This window comes from Diadema antillarum, unplaced genomic scaffold, assembly GCF_040938485.1.
Source record: "Diadema antillarum isolate AM-2024a unplaced genomic scaffold, OU_Dant_1.0 seq00000183_RagTag, whole genome shotgun sequence".
Taxonomy (NCBI): domain Eukaryota; kingdom Metazoa; phylum Echinodermata; class Echinoidea; order Diadematoida; family Diadematidae; genus Diadema; species Diadema antillarum.
The window spans coordinates 681,456-702,264 of NW_027271250.1; the positions used below are offsets into that span (position 1 = coordinate 681,456).

General features: G+C 39.5%; 1 protein-coding gene across 1 annotated transcript in view; it reads left to right on the forward strand.

Moving 5' to 3' along the window:
- LOC139728552 (uncharacterized) overlaps nt 1-18,760 on the forward strand; it is a 136,831-nt gene extending 118,071 nt beyond the window's left edge. Inside the window, exons 4-14 of the mRNA XM_071639489.1 lie at nt 37-659; nt 4,992-5,147; nt 7,455-7,614; nt 8,617-8,741; nt 9,611-9,826; nt 10,608-10,718; nt 11,796-11,894; nt 12,488-12,659; nt 13,266-13,423; nt 14,965-15,018; nt 16,529-18,760. Coding sequence (XP_071495590.1) covers nt 37-659; nt 4,992-5,147; nt 7,455-7,614; nt 8,617-8,741; nt 9,611-9,826; nt 10,608-10,718; nt 11,796-11,894; nt 12,488-12,659; nt 13,266-13,423; nt 14,965-15,018; nt 16,529-18,760 — 4,106 coding nt within the window. The remainder of the gene's footprint in view (nt 1-36; nt 660-4,991; nt 5,148-7,454; nt 7,615-8,616; nt 8,742-9,610; nt 9,827-10,607; nt 10,719-11,795; nt 11,895-12,487; nt 12,660-13,265; nt 13,424-14,964; nt 15,019-16,528) is intronic.
- The last annotated feature ends 2,049 nt before the right edge of the window (nt 18,761-20,809 follow it).

A 20,809-nucleotide genomic window follows, 5' to 3' on the forward strand; every position in this document is an offset into this window, starting at 1 on the left:
AAGGAAATATCTTTCTGGTCTTTCTTATCATTTCAGAGGATCAAGATGTGGACCTTGATGCTCTCCTTGGGGACCTCTGTCAGATGGAGCTTGACCTTCAAAAGAAAATTGATGATTCCAATGCCAAAGGCCCCTCAAAGTCAGCTGCACCAGCACCAGCACCAGCACCAGCTCCAAGTACCAAGATACCAGATAACAGTGATTTGCCACCACCGCCACCACCAACAGAAGGTTTTGGTGGAGATGAAGAGCCGCTACCACCTCCTCCCCCCATGGACAATGACATGCCATTGCCTCCCCCTCCTGCAGACTTCCCTGCACCTCCACCCACCAGTGGAGAGGTTGAGGAAGGTACAACTCCAGTGTCACCCACACCAACACTGACACCCACTGCGGGTCCCCCAGAATCTCCCATGACACCCACAACACCAATAGCACAGACGGTGCAACACACATCACCAGATGCAGCACCAGTGGTGGGTGGGGTACATCACCACTCGCAGCCTCCAGCACCTTTGAATCTACAAGGTACCGCTAATGGAGTTGCTAATGGCTCTAGGGCTCCCTACGGACCAGCATTTACAATAACTGCAAGTTCCCCCTCTCCAAGTCAGAGCCCAATGTCTCCCTCCGGTTACAGCATGTTTGGTGTCCCGCCGGTGAGTGAAAGAGCAACATTTTTTATGCGATTGTCTCCATTGACAAAGGGGCACTGCACTGGTAGCAGCATTGGTTTGATAAATAGGCTTATGTCAATGATATTACACGTTTTTCATCAGAATCTTGCAGAACGTAATGCTACAGAAGTGCTACAGTGTATCCCTTGGAGTGTTGAAATAGTTTGACTCTTATATATCATATATTGTCAGTGCACATATTAAAAATAATCGAAAGCCTGATATATCTGTCACAGCCTCATAGTAACCCAGTTACTAATAAATATCATGCTTTTTCATTTTTTCTTTGTTTACAATGAAATGATTCATTACCAAAAACTTTGTGCACACTTTTCAGATTATATTTGTTCACAGTCACTGGAAGTGACATATGGCATTAGATAGGTTTTGTCTTAAAAACGTAGGAGGGAGATATAGAGTCATTAAACTGTGCAGATGAGCGGCTTGTGCGGAAAGGGTGCGTTGGTACTTTTTCTCATGTACTATTAAAAGACGAGTTTTTAATTTATATTTAAACTTCAAACAACCATTTCAAAGAGGCTATCGTCCGGATCTGATATTTAGTTTGTCCAATGTTCATTTGGTCCAATATCCATTTGGTCTAATATCCGTTTCTGTTTTACATTACAGGGCATGGATCATGTGGATAATTAGTGGCTTATCTATATATAGTCCAGCTGCTGGGGGTGCTGGCCTGGCACCATGGGGGAGGGGCGAGGGACCCTAAACTTTACCCTAATCTTATTTCATGTGTATGAACATCTGTTTTTTCCCTCAATGCAGGGTCAGAGGGTAGTCCATAGTCGTAGAAAAAGGCCACCCCAAAAAAAAAAAAAAATAAAATAAAAAAATAGCCCAGTTGGTCATATAGACGAAACGATGATTGGACCAAATGGTACCTGATTAGACCAGGAGGCTGGCTGTTATACCAAATGACAATAAGATCAATGGTTATTAGACTAAATGGGTGTAGACTAAATTATGATAGACAGAGGCTAGACCAACTGGGCAATGGACCAAAATTAATGATGTGTACACCAAATTTATATTGGACAAATTTGGTTTTATTTTAGACCATTTGATGATGAGACGAAATGGAATTAGACCAACTCATGATAGACCAAATCGGTATTTGATGATATAAATTGGTGTTGGACCAAAAATAGACCAAATGGCTATTATTAGACGAATTGACTGTAGACCAAATAGTAATTAAACCAAATAACAATTAGACCAAACAGTAATTAGACGAAATGATGACTAGACCAACTGGTTATTAGACCAACTGATATTAAACAGTCTATTAGACCAACTGGCTGTAGACCAAGTGGTAATAGAGTGTAAACCAATCCAGACGATAGCCTCTTTGAAATGGTTGTTTGAAAGTTAAATATAAAATCAAACTCGTCTTTTCATATTACATGAGAAAAAGTACCAACGCATCCTTTCGGCAAAAAGGGGGGGAGGGGGCTTTGTCAAAGGGTGGTGTTCCCATTAACGCGACGCGCCACCACCCAACCCACCCTTTCGGCACAAGCCCAGAAGAGCTAATAGTTGTCACACCAAATGATGGTTACCAGGCACGGTCAAAATGCCAAATGCTGATTCGCATTTGCTAGTAATCACCAGGAGAAACAGAAAAAGAAAACATTGTAACCACAAGTCAAGATCAATATACCTTAGGTTAATATTTCAAGAAACAGAAAATATTCCATGCACAAGTAAGATAAATACCCTGTTGACACTATGTAGTAATTAATTATACATTTAGAATAAGAGAAAGGATTCACTGATGGAAGCTGTAAGAAGCATCTAGAGGAATTCCTGCTTTCAAGTACGAATTAAAAAGTACTTGGCATGTTTGTAAAGGTCAAGAAAGTAATAAACTCTCTGTGAGCCTTGAAGGCAGACTGTACGTTTTGTTGTTGTGGCTGACTGGTCATAATTTTAAACACTAAGATGTCAATTAGGCAAGGTTTTCTGGCCTTAGTAGCAGGATTGTAGCAGTGAGTATGGAGTAGGAAATTATCATGCCTGCTTAGCATATTTATGACTGTGACTCACTGCTGAAAGCTGATGGTAGCAGCATCAACACATTCCCCCTGTTTTATGGTGTAACATCATGGGCCAAGAAATTCCTGATCATATGGTTTCTTAATGGAGAAAAAGTCCCATGTAGCAGGTATAGCGAGCGGATCTTCTATGCATATGATAATAAGTAATGAGCCGACTTACACAGCATCATGGATAGGAATAGGGAGAGAGAAGCTCACACATTTGCCTTATGTTTAAAGGGTAGCTATGCAAGTGAATTTTTTGTACACAACTCTAAATGGAGAATGAAATAGCAAAATGTATTACTACGCTACTGCATATATGTCTATTTACATATATGTTCTTTATCACGTTATGAAATTCTAGCTATTCTATTGAGAATGTAGACAGATAAACTATATTTAAATCAAGTGTAATATAACAGGCAGTCTTTTGTAATGACAAGTTAGCTCTAAAACATTAATATCTGAGAAAAATTGGTTTCAGCAGCAGTTCATGATCAGTAATATGCTCATATTGCAACACATTTAGCCTTGTCACTTCAGAAATATTCTTAAACTTAGATTTTTAATCCGAGTGTGCGACAAATATTGTGAAGTGCAATGTCTTTATCATTCCCAGCGTTAGAATAAGATTCAGAGGAAACTTACTTAATGATTATTTTTTATTTTTCATGAAGGTTTGACGTGCAGAATGCTGTGTCAGTACTTGTAAAGCACACAATATTACAAATGTTCATGTTGCAAACACAAAGTCTTTTGCATAATTAACTCCTCATCTCTTTAAGACTTTTTGATCATAAATCAATTGTGACAATATATTAAATGGAAACAGTCTTAAGTAGTTTATCAACAATGACAAAGGTTAAATCAAAGATAATCAAAATTCAGAAGGGAATACTATGAGAGTAAAGTTCAAGTCTTTTTCAAACAACCTCAATCTGTAGAAGAAATGTAGTGAAATATTTGATCATGTGGTCTGCTGTGATATTAAAATGAGTGCCTGGATTCACACTCATTCCCCTGTGACAAAGAAATGTTCACCAGTAAATGACAGAGAGAAATACATAACACATTGAGCATGTTTGACATGAACATTACTGGGAACCCTGTACAGTCACTGCTTCCAAATATTAATTTGGGGGCAGACCGTGTATATTTTGAAAATTTAGCCAGTAGGTAACATGTAATTACAAGAATGATTTATAAGTAAGTGACATATATCATACTTGGAGTGTGGTGTGCAACCATGGCAAGTTTATTGTGGTGTGATCATTCACAAAGAGATTCCAAACAGCATAAAAGCATCTGCTTACAGTGTCTGCTTGTGCATTGATGATGGCCTATGAAAGACATCTGGCCTGATGGATACAGTGCATGGGCTGCTCAGTCTCTCTGACTCTTCAGGATAAACTTTATACCTATCATGACCTAATAAGAGCATATAAATGTCTCCCTGATTAGGTATTATTAGCACCTACTGAGATGTATGTTACACGCAATTATTTTCCTAATTGCTCTTTGTAACCTTCTTGATTATAATACATGAATGCTTTCAGCCCTTATACAGTATGATCAAACTCTTGTGATTCATGAAGAGAGAAAAAACATTGATGACTTTTATCAAATAGTGAAATATCATGTTTGCAGAGCACAGATCTGTCCGAAATACAGATGAATGTATATCACTGGCCAAGAACAATTGTACAAGTCAGTATTTGTAATTTATAAGCTTATTCCTACAAAAATGTATGATGCCAGATATTCTTATAATTCTGTTCAGGCAATAGATTACCATAGAAAAGCAAACTGTATGATGAGAGGTACTCAAACAGTGAAACCTACTGGTAGTTTTTATCCAGTATTACAAAATTAACTTTTTTTAACCCATTACTGAAACAGTCATATTTGTATACTTGACCTGGTTATTAAAAAACTTGAGATATGTGAAAGAGAACAACCTCATCCATTCTCTTCTCTTTACTGATCTTTTTCCTCCCCTGTCCTCATTCTCATCCATTTCTTCTTCTCATTCTTTTCTGTGCTCTTTTTTTCTGGTCTGTCTGTCTTTGCTTTATCAATCTATCTATCTGCCTATCAATCTATCTTTCTATGCATCTACCTATCAATCTATCTTTTTATCCATCAATCAAGTTATCTATATATCTATTTATCCATCTAAACATTAAATAATATAGCCATCATTATATCTATCACACACACATTAACTTATATTTCCATCCTTAACTGTCACATACAGGACCAGTTGACCCAGAGTGTAAGAGTAAAGCTGAAGGACCTAGAGTCACAGCTCCAGCAAGATCCTAACCTGTCTGAGGAGGAGAAGGTAGCCAAGCTCAAGTCGGAGAAAATCAAGATTGCCCTGGAAAAGTTAAAGAAGGCTAGAGTTCAGAAGGTGAGAATATGCTACAGCGAGAACTACAGATGTTTTAAGGAGAAGTCTGGACGATTTTGAATAAATTTCACCATAATCTACATAAATCAAGGACCACAATGACTAAGTTTCATTGAAAAATACCCTCCCAACTCGTCACAATCGATTTTTTAGCACCACTAATTTTGAATCGTAACTGTTCAATTTCTGTACGCCAGCGAGAAAGATCACGTGACGGCGTGACGTATTAGCCCCACATTGCCTTTTTGTTTGGAGCATCAGCTGGCTCGGGGAGCCCTGCTTGAGCAATGGCGATACGGGCCGAGCAAGCGGTAGCGTTCCGCGTGGTTCTGGCCACGCAGCGGATGCATGCGACCTGATCTATTGCTTCACTTCGAAAATGCTGATGTGTGAAGCATTTTGGTGTTCTAATAAACTGGGCGATGGCCAGAAGAAGAGTTTTTTGCCATTCTGAACCCAGAAAATGAGCGGTAAAGGTGTGCAAGATGGCTCTCCAATATATTAATTGACAAGTTTGTCGTCAAAACTTACAAATACTACTCGATGCAGCCTTGTCATACTCCCCATCATGATCGGTGGCGTAACTGCAACCAGCAGCCCCGTACACAAAGCGTAATGGGGCTGCGCACTGTAGCATTGAGGATCATGATAAGGTTGTATCGCGGATGAATATCAAATTGAAATTGAAAAATTTCTTTAATTTGAAGGCTTACCAGTGAAGTTTAAGTATTGACAACAGGCTTCGGGCAACGTTTGGTTCTGCCGATAGTCCCTTTCTGTTCGAATTAATGACTTCATGTGACTCGGTTGAGAGGAACCTGGGAGATCTACACTGAATTGACGGCCAGCGCACGCATAACTGGAGATGCGTGCACAGAGATGTCTCTTTGTGTGTGCGCCTGTGCTGGCCGTCAATAATTCAGTGTAGCTCTCCAAGTCCCATTACGCTATGTGTATGGGGCTGCTGGTCGCAGTTACCGGCGGCGGCGGTACTATGATGAAGCTGGCGCTGGCGTTTCTTCCGCGGTTCAAGTTATACTGTCGTAATTTACCACCGTCAGACATACTCAACTGTCTCGGACAACAAGAGAGGCAATAATTCTGAAATTGACAGACTGATTTGAGATTTTTTACACTCAGAAGTCAAAAAAAAACTATCGCGGAGTGTGATAGCATCTGGCAGCAGCAGATGGTATGTAAATGTATGCCTGATCACTCTGATGACAACAATAGCCATTGAATTGTAAGTGATGGGGTGGACACTAATAAGTATGGCAGTATTACAATACATATAATATTTCAATAAAATGAAAATGTTATAACATTGCAACTATTTTACATTAATCTTTGAGGGATTTTATATAGCTATATACCGAAGATCATTTGAATAAAGAAATACAGCATTTGGCAACAGCACTCCTAAAACAGTGTACGAACTCCTGCGGTAGCGCCAACTAGGCAGACCTCGGCAGGCATGCTGATACCGCGCCGCAGTCAGCAGTGCAATGAGAGATCGATGCGTAGCTGGGCTGCGCTCGCGGTGCTCTGCTGAGGAAAGTGAGTCTGTGAAGTCACGCGCAATGCATACTGGGACAGATAGTACGAAGGGCTGCTCGCGACGGATTCGAACATGAACAATTACCTTATTTATAAAAAAAAATCATAGTAAATGTATCTGATGGTCTTTTCTCGTCAGGAAAAGGGTAATAGGTTCATGAAATATTGTTCTGTACATGGGAAATGGCTTATAATCGTCTGGACTTCCCCTTTAATCCACTGACTGCTGATTCTTCATATGATTGTATTTGTAAACTAATTAGGATAGTTACTGTGAGTGGTATTTAGACAAGAAAGGGTTAAATGTGTGGCTTGTAATGGCTTTTGGAATGTTTTTGCATATTTGTTTGATTTCACCACCAGAGGGCTAATCCTGAGATGTGCAGAAACACAAGGAAGATTTCTTTCATGTGTCATTGGCTTGTCATTTTTTACAAGTTATCATTGTTTAGTTGCCTTGCAGTGTAGTATTCCTCAAACAAAAGAAAAAAAAAATGATCAGACATCAGTTCTTGCCTTTGCCTGCAAAGGAGCTATGCGGTGCAGTAGTTAAGCACAGCCACATCACATCTATTTATGCCTGTACCTATACAACTAGGCAAAGCTGTAGCAAATGACATGTATTTTCAATCAGAAAACAGTGTCTAAAACAGTCATCATCATTACAGGGATAATCTCTCAGTCACACCCTAGAACTGTATGTGACATGCCATAAATCTATCCCTCCCCCTTCCCCATTCCCCATCACAGCTAATTGTCAGAGTGTATATGGAGGATGGAAGCTCGAAGACGATGTTCGTGGATGAGACGATGCGGGCGCGTCAGGTTTGTCACATGCTGGTTGAGAAGAACCACCTGGATGAGAGACCTGACTGGGCCATCATTGAACAGATCCCAGAGTTGTTCATGGGTGAGGAAGGATGATAGAAACCTCTTCATCATTATACCAGATGACAGTCATGCTTACTAGGTTGAGAAGATAAGATATATTGCAGAAACAGATCACAATGAATCCTACGCTTCTCTGGCTCTGTTCTCTTTGCAAACTGTGGTATCCATCCAAACCAATTTCAAGTGTACCCATTGTGATACATTGCCACTATATGTATCATTTTCTTCCACTGAAACCATGCGCTGCATAGACAGCATGATGCAGATTTAAATTAAAAAATTATGGAGCTCAGCCCCACATGTTGAATATTGTGTGTTGCCCAAGTATAGCAAAGGGAGCAAAAGTGACCTCCTGTAAGCACAGACCTACATCAGAAGTTGTAGAGGTAAGTGTCACTGTGTGATTGATAAAGATTAAAGGGACTGTACAGTACTGGTAGAGGTGAAGATTCATGTTTTGAACATTCCTAAGTGATATAATGAGAAACCTCGTCTGAAATATGAAAGAACATGTAATTTTAAGAAGGATTCAATGTTTATCTGATGAAAATTGGTTTTCAAATGGCCGAGATATCAAAAAAAAAGTGATGATGATAAAAGGCGACAGGCCACGCCTTTTATTAGGATCTCTTTGTTTCACCTTGTTTTTGGATATTTCAGCCATTTCAAAACCGATTTTCATCTGACAAACTTTTGATACCCCTTAAGATTGCATGCTCTTTGACATCTCATAGAGTGATTTGTGAATATCTTGTAAAATGTTAAAAGCTAAATCCTCACCTCGACCAGAACTGTACACCTTTCTTGAAAGGCAGATTACCTGATATGAGAAAGTCAAGCTAGTATCAGCCTTTAAGAAAAATTAAATCCCCACTAACAACAAAGTTATTGCTCAATCACTTTCCACCTCCTCTATCCAAACAAAATTGTTTCACATTTCCAATTTACGGTGATAATTTTCAGAATATTTGATGTAGCTGTGTTTGTTACTTACCTTGAATCATCTTCATTCCTCACCCAGAGAGGGCGCTAGAAGACCATGAGCACCTTGTGACAGATGTGATGTTGAACTGGAAGAGAGAGACTACAAACAGGATTCTATTCAAGGAGAGGAGAGACAAGTATGCTATCTTCAAGAATCCTCAGGTGAGAGAGAAATTAATAAAGCTCCTCTGTAAACACTGTTGCCAGTTTCTCCTTTCATATGTAATGCAAGGTCAATGGTTCCACCCAAATTGTTTGTTCCTATACAATGTGGCATTAGTCTTGTCGAATACTTCACTGTTGTTGCCCTGCCCCCTTTTGTCCTCCTACCCCTCAAAAGAGGACAATTGTAGAGAGGACGTTGCAATCTTTAGGGACCAGTAAAAAATAAACTGCATTAAAAAATTTTCCTGGTAGAAGTGTTCCTAATAACAAGAGACCACTTTTTATCGCCTTAGCTTCCATTAGAACAGTACATGTACTGCAGTAAGCACATTATGATAAATGATGTTTAGTGAGTGGCACTTGCAGGTGTTGGTGCTCATTTGCAAATATCTTGTGGCTCAAATTGACATATTGCTGAACATATTCTGAATGGAATGGCAGCGTAGAGAGTAGGCATGTGATTTAGATCCCAAGTTATATCTACCTGACTGAGAAACCTAAATTTGAAGTGCACTGAAGATGCATCAGATCTTCACAGAAAGTAAAAAAAAAAGAAAAAAAAAGAAAAAGAAAAGGAATGATGAGTATATGCATATGCTGATATTTGGTGATTGTAGTCTATGTTTAAAACTGGATGTATATCTCACCTTGAGTAGAACTGTGGTGACTGTGGAGGATATATAAAAGATGACATACTGCCCGTAGTTAATATTATGCTAGAGTTTGAACATACCCATGTTTTGTAGTGGCCAATTTTGAAATATCACTTTGAAGCATAACTAAGAACATAGAAACAAAAAAAGGAATAAATGGATATGAGATTTTTAAAAAAAAACACTCATGCTCCCTTCTCCCCTTTCCTACAGAATTTTCTCCTGTCCCAGCATGCATCTGAGGTGGCAACGCAGTTTGCTGAGAAGTCCAAGCAGTCGCTCATTGAAGAATTCTTCAACGCTGGCAACCGCATCCCTGAGATAGAGGGCCCCCTCTACCTCAAACAAGAGGGCAAGAAGTCATGGAAGAAGCACTACTTTGTGCTGCGTGGGTCTGGCCTCTATTACTGTCCGAAGGGGAAATCAAAGGTAAGTACAAAATTAACCCTCAGTGTGTATTATGTGCTTACTTTGAAATAAGACAAACAACAAAAAAAAAAGAAAGGAAAGAGAGCTTTTACAAAATCAAGAAAGACGAAGTCAAGAAAGATAAAAAAAAAGAAATTAAATGCATTGCTGTTTATGTGATGTTTGTAATAAGTCACAGTAGAAGCATGATTTGATTATGAAGCCACCAAAAAAAAAATGATAATGTAGAGCACAATTATACAGGCACAATATATGTATTTTAGATGTCAAAGATAGACAGAATAAGATAATACCTGATCATAGTGAAAATCATAATAGATCTACTCAGGCCAACAGGTTAGCAGTTGCAAATCAGAATTTCCCTCACTCTCTTTAAACATTGAATCATACAGCATGCATATCTCAAAAATGGATTCATGGCTATGATGTAGCATGCACTTGAAAAAATTGGATCACAATAGGAAGGAAGGAAGATTGGAATATTAGAAAAATGGAAAGAAGAATATGTTGCTATACCTCTGAAATTCTGCAAAATCTAGAATCAGTTTGATCTGCCATGAAACGGGCATTTAAAGAGCTTAGTGTCATTTCAGAGATGACATTTCTGGAGAATGGAAAGATTGGCTTGAAAATGGCAATCACCACAGAAGCTCTGAGCAAAGATGCATGGTAATATTGCCTTTGAATGTCTGGTGATAACCATTCTTGTGTAAATGTCACATTCCTCTGCCCAGTGTTTGTGCCTTCTGATCAGCTTCTTGTGTGTTCTTCTCCCACACAGTCATCCAAAGATATTGTATGTCTTGTACAATTTGAACACGTCTGTGTCTACAACGGTGTGGGCTGGAAAAAGAAGTACAAGGCGCCAACCGACCACTGCTTTGCGATAAAGGTGAGAGATGCTCATGAGGAAATTTGCAGAATTCATTGAGAAAGAAAGTCTTCGCTTTGTCTTGTTCATATATACAGGCATACACTGGTTTGCCATTTTCAAGTTAACAAGCAAGCATCATACATTACATATGTTGTTGATTCCTGCTGATAAGGGCATATGACAGTGCATAGACGATCTCATTGATTTGCATATACCTCTTTCTTTTTCTCAGAGTGAAGAAAAGGAATTTGTTAGCAGGCCATTATTGAAGCGGTTACTTTTTTATCTTCTATATCAAAATAAGCCTATCACTGTAGCCTTAATTTCTTGATACTATCCTTTAACTCTTTGGGTTCAGTCAGCACTAGAATAATGCTGATGGTTGTGAGCTGATCTATGTACTTTGAATTTCAGGCGTTGCACAAATTGAAAAGAAGTTGATCCAAATTCATACCCAAAAATCTGAACAAAGTCTCAATCTCTAATCCTAAAGTTGCACCCTAATCCTTATCCTAAGCCAATAAATCCTAACCCACATCCTGTCAACCCCGAGTGTGTAATTAGGCAAGACAGCATAATCTTAATGCAGTTTGAAAGACTTGATAGTGTTGTAATACTTGTTCTGCCAAAAGTATCCCTTATGAAGGATTGAATATTCTTACATGAAAAGAAGTTGACGGAAATTTAATGAGTTTATTTCACGCAAGATCCAAAGTATGTTAAAAATGAATCACAGAGCTAATATTTCTTCAAGAAACCAAAGATGTCTCTATTTAAGAAAAATGTACACATTGCAATCAATTATATTTCTCAGACCATGCGCCAGTTGGTACTTATACCTGCCTATGCGAAACCAGCAAATGTGAAACTAATGATATTACAACACAGCTACCACTATGTTTATAAGAACAGAAAATTAATGCATTTAAATTTGTGAGGTGTTTCTTTGGATTTGAATTCACAATATTGATGCAGCTAAATTACAACTGAATTATAAATTTCCATACCACACTGTTGACCAAATATACGTAGTGTAGCTTTTCATAGCTTGAAAAAGAAAGAGTTCTCAATTGCTTTACTTTTCCCTTTCTCCAGCACCCTCAAATCCAGCAGAAGTCCAAGTACATCAAGTACTTGTGTGCAGAAGACTACAGAACTTGCCAGAGATGGATCGCTGGCATCAGATTAGCAAAGGTGAGCTCTCCGTGCTTCTTCAAATTAGTGTCATTAGTCTCTGTTTTGCTGTTAAAGAAGTACTGCAAGGAACAGATGAGAGAAGGACAGGCAAAGTTCACCTATTGTCATATCTTCTTAAAGTTATTGATCAGGCAAGCCAGTGAAGTGAATCAATCATGTGAACTTTTGAAGTATCCATTTTCACTAGATTTCCATATCTTACCAGAAGTAAATGTGATAGTTATGACCAAGATCAGTGAAATCAAGGGTACATTAGATTTCACCCTGTTGTTTAGTCAGTGGTATTAAAGTATGGTGAATATATAGATTCTCATGGGAGATGATCACTGACAGTCTCAGGATATGGCACTCTGAAAATGTCATTCCACAAAGCTGAACAAATTAATCTAATTATAACAGCAAACATTTTCATTTCTAATGGTATTTTTCAAGCATATGTATATATTTCTTGGAGCCATGTTTGTGTTCCTTTGGTAAGGTTTATCTCTTGTAAGTGAGGTTTCATACATATTGTACATCTGAACAGAAAGACTCTACAATGGACATTATCCAATAATAAAGTTTTGTCCCAATCCTCAATTCTTCCACAGTACAACAACATCTTGCTGGATAACTTCAACGACACGCAGCGTGAGATGACGGAGTATGCCTCCAGTGCAGAGAGCATGTCTCAGTCCAGTAGCCTGACTGACACGGCTTCACTCTCCAGCATGCAGTCTAGCTCTAGCTCCCAGAGCTCTGGCAGTCTTCCCACAACACATGGTATAAAACTTTTTCATTTGTTTCAAAGAAACAGACATAAAGCAATATTGTTAAAGAAATTAAGATATGAAAGTGCTCTGTCATTTATGCACAGTGTGTCTAGAATCTATTCAAGTTAGTAATTATCTTAAATTAGTAATATCTTACTCCTGATAGATATTCATGTTCATCACATCACCATGTTCATCACATACAGTGAAGCTGAAAAGTTGAAAATATTCAGAACCATTGCTGGTTATGATGCCAATAACCAGAATGTTCGTGTGTGGCATATAAAAGTTTGCCTTTTTTTCAATTTTCCATGAAACTTATTGATTTTGTGTTGCATCTAGTCATAAATTGATGTTGGAACATTTCCCTCAGGAAAGATCTTCATAAAATGTCTAGAGAATAGAGATGTTTTTCTCAGCTATAAGAAGGTGAACATAAAATGATGGTGTTAAAGTGACTCCTAGCTCTATCCTGACACAAAGAGTAGGTCTTATGTCAGGGATGGAAGATTTAAAAGTAACATAATATATACATTCATTTGGGTAATTCTATTTGGGATTTGTCATTTTTAACTGAAAGATTTTTTTTTTTTGTGGTCATTCTATTCTATGTCAGGATCTAGTCCCAGCAACAGCATCACGGCCAACATGAATGCTGCGCCGCTGGTCCTGCCCCACATGACGGCTCAGTACCGCAAGAGCAGCATGGGAAATATGTTTTCTAATGCCTGGAAGAGAGGCCAAGAGGCAGAGACCCATCATGCCTTGCACAGAGTAACTATGGCAACCAACCTCCTCCTTCTCCTCAGATATCAATCAGTTATAGGAATGCAAAGAAACTCATACATCATTCAGCGAAATATGCAGTTATGTGATACTAGCGAGTCTGAAATGCTTCTGTGTCACTTCTAGAAAGAAAAAAAAAACAACAACTAAAGAATAGGAAAGTCCAGGTTCTGTTTGAAAATATATGCAGTATTACTTTTTGGACATTCAGCAGAGAAATGAGAGAGCTTATATCAGTCATGTGCAGGAAATACTGCTCTAAGCAAGAGTCCTGTACATTTATGACTGAGTAGTTGAAAAAGGTAGGAAGTTAATTCTTTTAGGAAACTTGTGGCTTATTGAATGATGATATGAATAAGCTGGACAAAAGAAATAAGCTGGAAAAAAAACACCAACAACAAATAACATAGTGAGCTAAATGTAAGAACCAACTGTGTAGGGTTTACTCATTGTTAGGCTGGGTGCATTGTATCAATACCTTACCATGTGATTGACTATGCTTTAGTAGATTTAGCATCAGTTCTTTTGTCTTTTTATTTTGTGCTGCATGCTGGGTGTTGGTTTGGAATCAGTCTGCATGTCATATGAAAATGACTTTGTGATATAGGGAAGTCATGCAACATATTGTTAAAAGACATCTGTTTGTGGGCCATAAAATCTTTATTTCAAGCTTTCATTGTTGGACCTTAAGAGCATGACTTCATTATCATTATTGGACATGTTTAGTTCAACCTCCATTTGCATAAGTGTGACAACTATTATGCAAATTTATGTGAGACTTAGTTGTTTCATTGTAAAATGTCCTTGTGCTTTTTCAGTTCAAAGTTGTGACTGCATCAATGTTCGTACGTTGCGCAAGTATTGCTTATTCATGCAAGATATGTATTTTTCTTTTAATTTGTTGTTTTATTCAGTCCAAGTTTCTTTGATTTTAAAAGTGGTTCTGATGAAATACGGAGAAGTCATATTGGCACTGACAAGTGAGATGTAATCAATCCTTCAGTCCTTTGCAATCTTCTAAAGATGTGATACATTATCATAGTGGGTGGTAATGATGGATGTGTGGTATTGTATACAGGAGGGGTTAGGGATCTGCTCATGAGTGTGTACTACGAAACCAATTTCCATGGAGTAATTATTCATGATGTATTTTTTACTCATTTTGGAGTATTCAAAATCTGCACAGCAACTTTTTAACCAAGAGCTACCACCAAATATGATATGTTTGAAAAAAAAAAGAATCAGTTTTGCAGCCATTAGACTTGATATTGTTCAAATACAATTTTTGATACTATGATCAAAACAAAAGAATCTGCAGGTATCTCGGACAGCACAACTGATATGGCCTAGTTACAGCAGAACCTCTTTGTAGTAACTTTTGCATATATGTATATGTATTCATGTTTATATATAATTTTTTTTTTCAACATATGCCTATTCAATGTGATGTTTTTATTTGGCACAGGTCATATGTAATGTTTGTTCTCCTGCATGCTGTCTTGACCTGTCATGTGTCTGTCATTGTTTAGGATCGCTACAGCACTCGTTCATCTTCCCTCCCTTCCGGCAAAATCCTGAACGAGGTTAGTCTGGCTTCCAGACTCTAATGTGTGGTGCTCAGCTGCAAATCACAGTGCTATGATAGCATTGCATTTCATGGAAGTGCATGAAGTGAATACTCTGTACATCCATTGGATGCTGCTAAGTAGATGGTTTTATAAATCTATGAGGCTTGCTCTGCATAAACTTGTCTCAATTGCAAGGGTAGAATTCACTATGACGACTCCAGAACCCAGTTTAATCTTTTCCGTAGGCTAAAATCAAAACCCCTTGACAACCTTTGAACATGTGCTATGTACACCAGTGCCAGATGTGGGCATTGGATGTACACATTGTCAATGCAAAGGATAGAAGAAGAGCTACTTCATAAATACCTATCTCGCTTGAGTTTGCAAGAGAAAACATCAATACAAATATTCTGTCCTTCACTGCTCAAAATGTAAATTCAAATGAAGCAATCACAGTGCAGGACAATGCAAAATCTCCATTCCTCAGATGATGGCATGAAATTTCAAGTAAGATTCCAGCTCATCTACAGGATTACCCAAGAATGTAATGGAAGAACTCTGTCTGTTATTTCACAGGAAAGATGTAAAAGAAATATGTGGAGCTATGGGAAGCTAATTTAGAAATTTATAAAGGCAGAGATAGAGATTAGTGAAGGTTTGAGGAAACAAAGTACAATTGTAAAAGAACAATTGTGAATATATTTTAATTTTTATGCTGATATGCTGTTCTGTTGAGACTTCTATTCAGGCACAGATTTTTGACCTCATGAGAAATGTATTTCTACATGTGTATTTTTATATCTTTATATCTTTTTCTTTCATGTCCATTTATAGCCACAGTCTCTTTTTTACTTCTCAAAGATGACTACAAGTGATATTGCTCAAATATATATTCAACTTTTTCTGTCTTTCATAACATATATTACCATAGAACCTTCATGATATATCTCAAGTGGAATGAGGATGAATATTTTATTTTGAGAAATGAAATGAATGGAAGTGAGTGAAAGGAAATGAGTAATAGCACATCATACTTTCAGTCACTTGACAAAGACAAGTTTTTCAAAACTCCAGTTTGAGATAGTTGGTTTACCAACATTTACATTGTACCTGGTCAGATCTCTGATATTTGTGTGATTCTCTGCAATCTTTCATTCTGTTAGATTCTCCTGTAATGTTGCATGTAAACCTTTCTCAAAATATGGGTTCTGATAGTGAAGATATGTCGATGAAAGCTGTGCTGAGCTTGATTATGAAGAATTTTACACCAACACTGCCACTGAAATTGACTGGGATATTTGCATGACATTGCTTGTAGCAGAATATTTATTAAGTGTATCATGCATGGTTTATACATGTATATATTGCTTTGAGTGTACATCACTGTGTTCAAGTGGTAAATACAGGTGGCTGTGTGTGGAATTACAAAATGATTACTATGTAAATGTTTGTTCAATGCTCAAGTGATATGAGATTTACTGGGATGTCACTTTTTTCCCCCTCCACACTTTCCCGACTGTTTCAGGAACCTCTTGACAACCGTCCTCTCCTGAGCAGCCAGACCAAGGCCAGCTCTGGCCACACCGTGGATGACTCCGACGTGCAGAAGGCACTGCTGGATCTCGAGAACGAGATCACGGGCCAGCCTCCCAACAACCCTGTAACCCCTCAACCTCCTCCTCCTACGCAGCAGGCAAGTAGTTCTAGGTTGCCATTAGATGCATCCTCTCCTCAGTCCTCACACACTGATAACAGCAATAACAGCCATGCTATAACACGGGTGCAGGTAGTTGCTTTGCATAATAATGCAGTCTCAGTGACAGTGTCCGACTCCAGCTCGACGTCGCCTGTGACGACATCCTCCTGCTCGACAACATCGTCGACCACAGTGACGGACGAGCCCATCTGGCAGTGCCAGGCGCCAATGCGTTCCAGCATGCGGCGGAGTTCGGACACTCAGCTTGGCTCGCGCACACAGGGAATCATGTCAGGAAGGCAGCGAGGGGGGAGCCTTGCTAGTGCATGTGTTAAACGGGTTCAATTCAAGGAAGATCTGGAGGAAAAGATTCCAGACAGCAGTCCGGACTACGAGTCCGAGCATGACTACTCCTCACCCCCATCCTCACCCCTCCAGCATCTGCCCTCTCCTAAACCATCTGCTTCTAAACCCATTCTTAACCACTCTGCATGCCTCTCGCCGCATGATAGCCTGGCACCTCAGCACGCCTCCCGCTCCCCCAGCCCTCCACCCCTCTCCTTCTTCACCCAAAGCATGGCACAGACTCCCTCAACCACTGACTCCCATCCCTCCTATCCACAGCAGCTAGGGGCACATACCCAGGCCAAAGACTACCACCCCTACACTCACACCGTCACCGCAACCCGGGCCCAGCAGGATGGGTTGGTCTATGGCCGACCCATAACGTACACAGGTGGCGTCAGCAATATGCAGAGCCAGGACATCGCCCTGAAGCAACAGAAGCTGATGGAGTTGCAGCAACAGCAGCAAGAGTTGCAACAAGAGTTGCAACATCAAAAGCTGCAGCTGCAGCGCCAGTTGCAACACCAGCAAGAGCAGTTACAGCAACAGCAACAACACAGACAACAACAGATTCAGAGGCATGTTTCTTTTGAAAGAACACACCAACAACTGCCACATCAGCAGCAGCAACAGCAGCAGATGCAGCAGATGCACAGACAGTTGTCAGTTGATAGGGCGCAGCAGCAACAACATCAGCAACAGATGTCAAGACAAGTTTCTTATGATAGATCGCAGCAGGAACAGCAGCAAATGCAGAGGCAAACGTCTTCAGAGAGGTCAATGCAGCCGGGGCAGAATCTGAGGCAAGCCAATCCAGTCTTTCTGAATGAACTAAACAATGCACTGAAACCCAGGCAGGCGCCTCCCCCACCAGCTAACCGCCAAACTGCATCCGCCCACTTTTCACAAAAGCAATACCCACCCCACAGCCAGTCCAACCAATCCCCACCCCATCCTCAGTCCTCGCAGCCACCGACATCCCACTACCACCAAAGCCCTGTCTCACAATCCAGTCAGCACCACCAATACCAGAGCCAGGCCTCCTATCCACCCACCGCCCACCAACAGGTGCAACAAACCCACTCTCAACCCATGACCCAACCTAAGCCCCAGCCACATCCTCACTCCCAGCTACAGCAGGCCTATTCTCAACCTCACTCTCCCAAACACCAGTCTTATCACCAGCAGCCACCCTCCCACCCTCATGTTAGTGTCAGAGACAAACCCCCACCATCACCAAAGCCAACTCATGCCAACAAAATTCCCCCGCCCATGTCACCCAAGCCTATGTCTCCAAGACCGAATATGAACTCAAGGCCTGAGATTCCACGGCCAATCATGTCCCCCAAGCCTGGAGTCCACTCAGACAGGCCACTTCCCTCATCTCCCAAGCCATCCCCAAAGCCATTACCTAAACCAATGGCTAAACCCATGCATGTCAACAATATGCTCCCCCCTGGTAGCCCCCTCAGTCCCAGCTCTTTCAGCCAACCCATGAGCCCTGGCTCCTCCATCAGCTCCTCTTCTTCCCCCTCACCCTCCCCTTCCACCGCCTTCAGGTTACCCCCATTTCCTGCTAGCAACAATGCCCCTCCACAGAAGTCATCCCGTCCTCCGCCCCCTCCTAAAAGGAGCGAAACCACACGCCTGAGCACAGTGGGCTCACCAACGAAGACCAAGAAGGTACCCCCACCCCCTCCCCAAAGAACCACCTGATAAACTCTCACACTCCCCCTGCCTTCTCCCAGCCCAGTCCCTAACGCATTGAGTGCTCGCTCTCCTCAGGGCTCTATGTGTGCTGTTCTAGTGTGAAGTGATGTTCTATTAGACCCTGTTATTAACTGATTCTTCAAGACCCCAGATGAAACAGATATGTGTATATGGCAGCAATGAAACTTCTTTCAAGTTCAGAAAATTAGATTTTTTGCTCACTTGCCTCTTTTTGTAGCCATATTCATAAACTCTAAATTCCTGTATCAACCATCCCCTCTCCCTTTTCTATCATATATATACCTTAAGCTCCCCTTCTGTACCCTCCCATTCCCTGTCACCCAATCATTTACAAGTTTGTCGCTGGAGTGGTCAACCGTTTTAGTGTTACGTGTGCTTGCTAACACTTAGTGGTAAATCGGTTGTGTAGAGTTTCCTTACAAATACTTCAACACCTATAGACCTTTGTATCACATTGCTCACAAGATTTGTTGACAAGATTTGATCAGTTAAAAATTTATACTCACAACAATGTGTTGATCCAAACTGTAAAGCAAGCACAGGCACAGACTTTCTTCTGTACAAATTAACTTCTCTATGTCTATGTTTATGTGTACACATATATTATTTAGAGTGCATTGAAAAAAAAAAATGGCATGTGTTGTATATATACATATAAATGAATAGAATTATTAAAAGTATTATCTCCTTGTCCGAATGAGTAATTCTATGAGATCGTCCTCCTAAGAATTAACAAAGACAAGAACATGCAGAAAATATTCCATAACACTTAGAACTTTCTCTACTGAATGTATTTTTGCAGACTTTTTCAAAAATATGATTAATTGTTCTACTTTGTTATTTGCATATATTTACTAATGTGCAATTTTGTAGTTAAAGTTTATTTGCATGCTGTGCCAGAACAATGATAGTATATTGGAATTTGAAGAAATTATATCTATATCTATCTATATGTATAAATATACTACTAAAGAGGTTTGTTATTTTTGTCAAAAATTATGCACAATTCCACAGCTGGACTGATAGTTCCCACACACACTGAAAAAAAAAAAGTAAGAGGACATGCTTCTTTTAACAGCTGTAAGGAACAGAATGATACTGGAATGAATTCTTTGCAAGTTATATCTATTTCTGCACTTACGTTCACTGTTTGTGTATACTAAATAAAGGTTCATTTTGATACTTCTACAAGAATCAGGGGCTTAGTGCAAGATTATAGAGACAACTATATATATCCAAGTTGAATGTGAATGTGTTTCTTGTCAGTCTCATTGAGTAGTAGGTTGAGATCTTCTTTTCTTTTTAACCTTCATGTATACTGTATTGTGCAGAGAATTATTTTTAAACAACTTTAGTATTTATTTCAGCCAGAGAGGTTCGGTGTGAATGTTATTTTGGTTTTGTGAAAGTAACTGGAATATTAGTGGATTCTATATTTCTTTTTCTGTTCTTGGTTAGTGTTCACAGAGAAATCATGATCTACAAATCATGTTCACATCCTGTCAAGACATAATGTCACACAGTACAAGAAATAATTAGTCTATTAGATGAATTCATTTACCTGTGAAACAGTGTCTCTAACTTAGACCTGCATTTCTTGAAAAATGGGACATATTTTCAACAAAAAAATGAATAGTGGAAAAAAAGAGCTGTTTGCATTCATACATGCAACTTTTCATGTAAGTGTGAGGTTTATACCTACCGTAGATGTGTCAAGCATTTCGCTATGTTGATTTTCTGTAATGATTTATATCTGTGAAGCATGAGCTCCTTCACCATCATCATCATCACCATTATCATAATCATTGTCTTCATCATCATCATCGTCATCATCATCATCATCATCATTACCATTGTCATTACATTATGTCCTTCATCACCACCAAAAGTATCACAATCACACAACCATTATTCATTTGTCATCATCATTGTCATCACCATCATCACTGTCATCATCACCATCACCACCATCACCATCATCATGACATGTGTGTTGTACTTTTCATTAATTACCTTTCTCTGTATCTCCAGTGT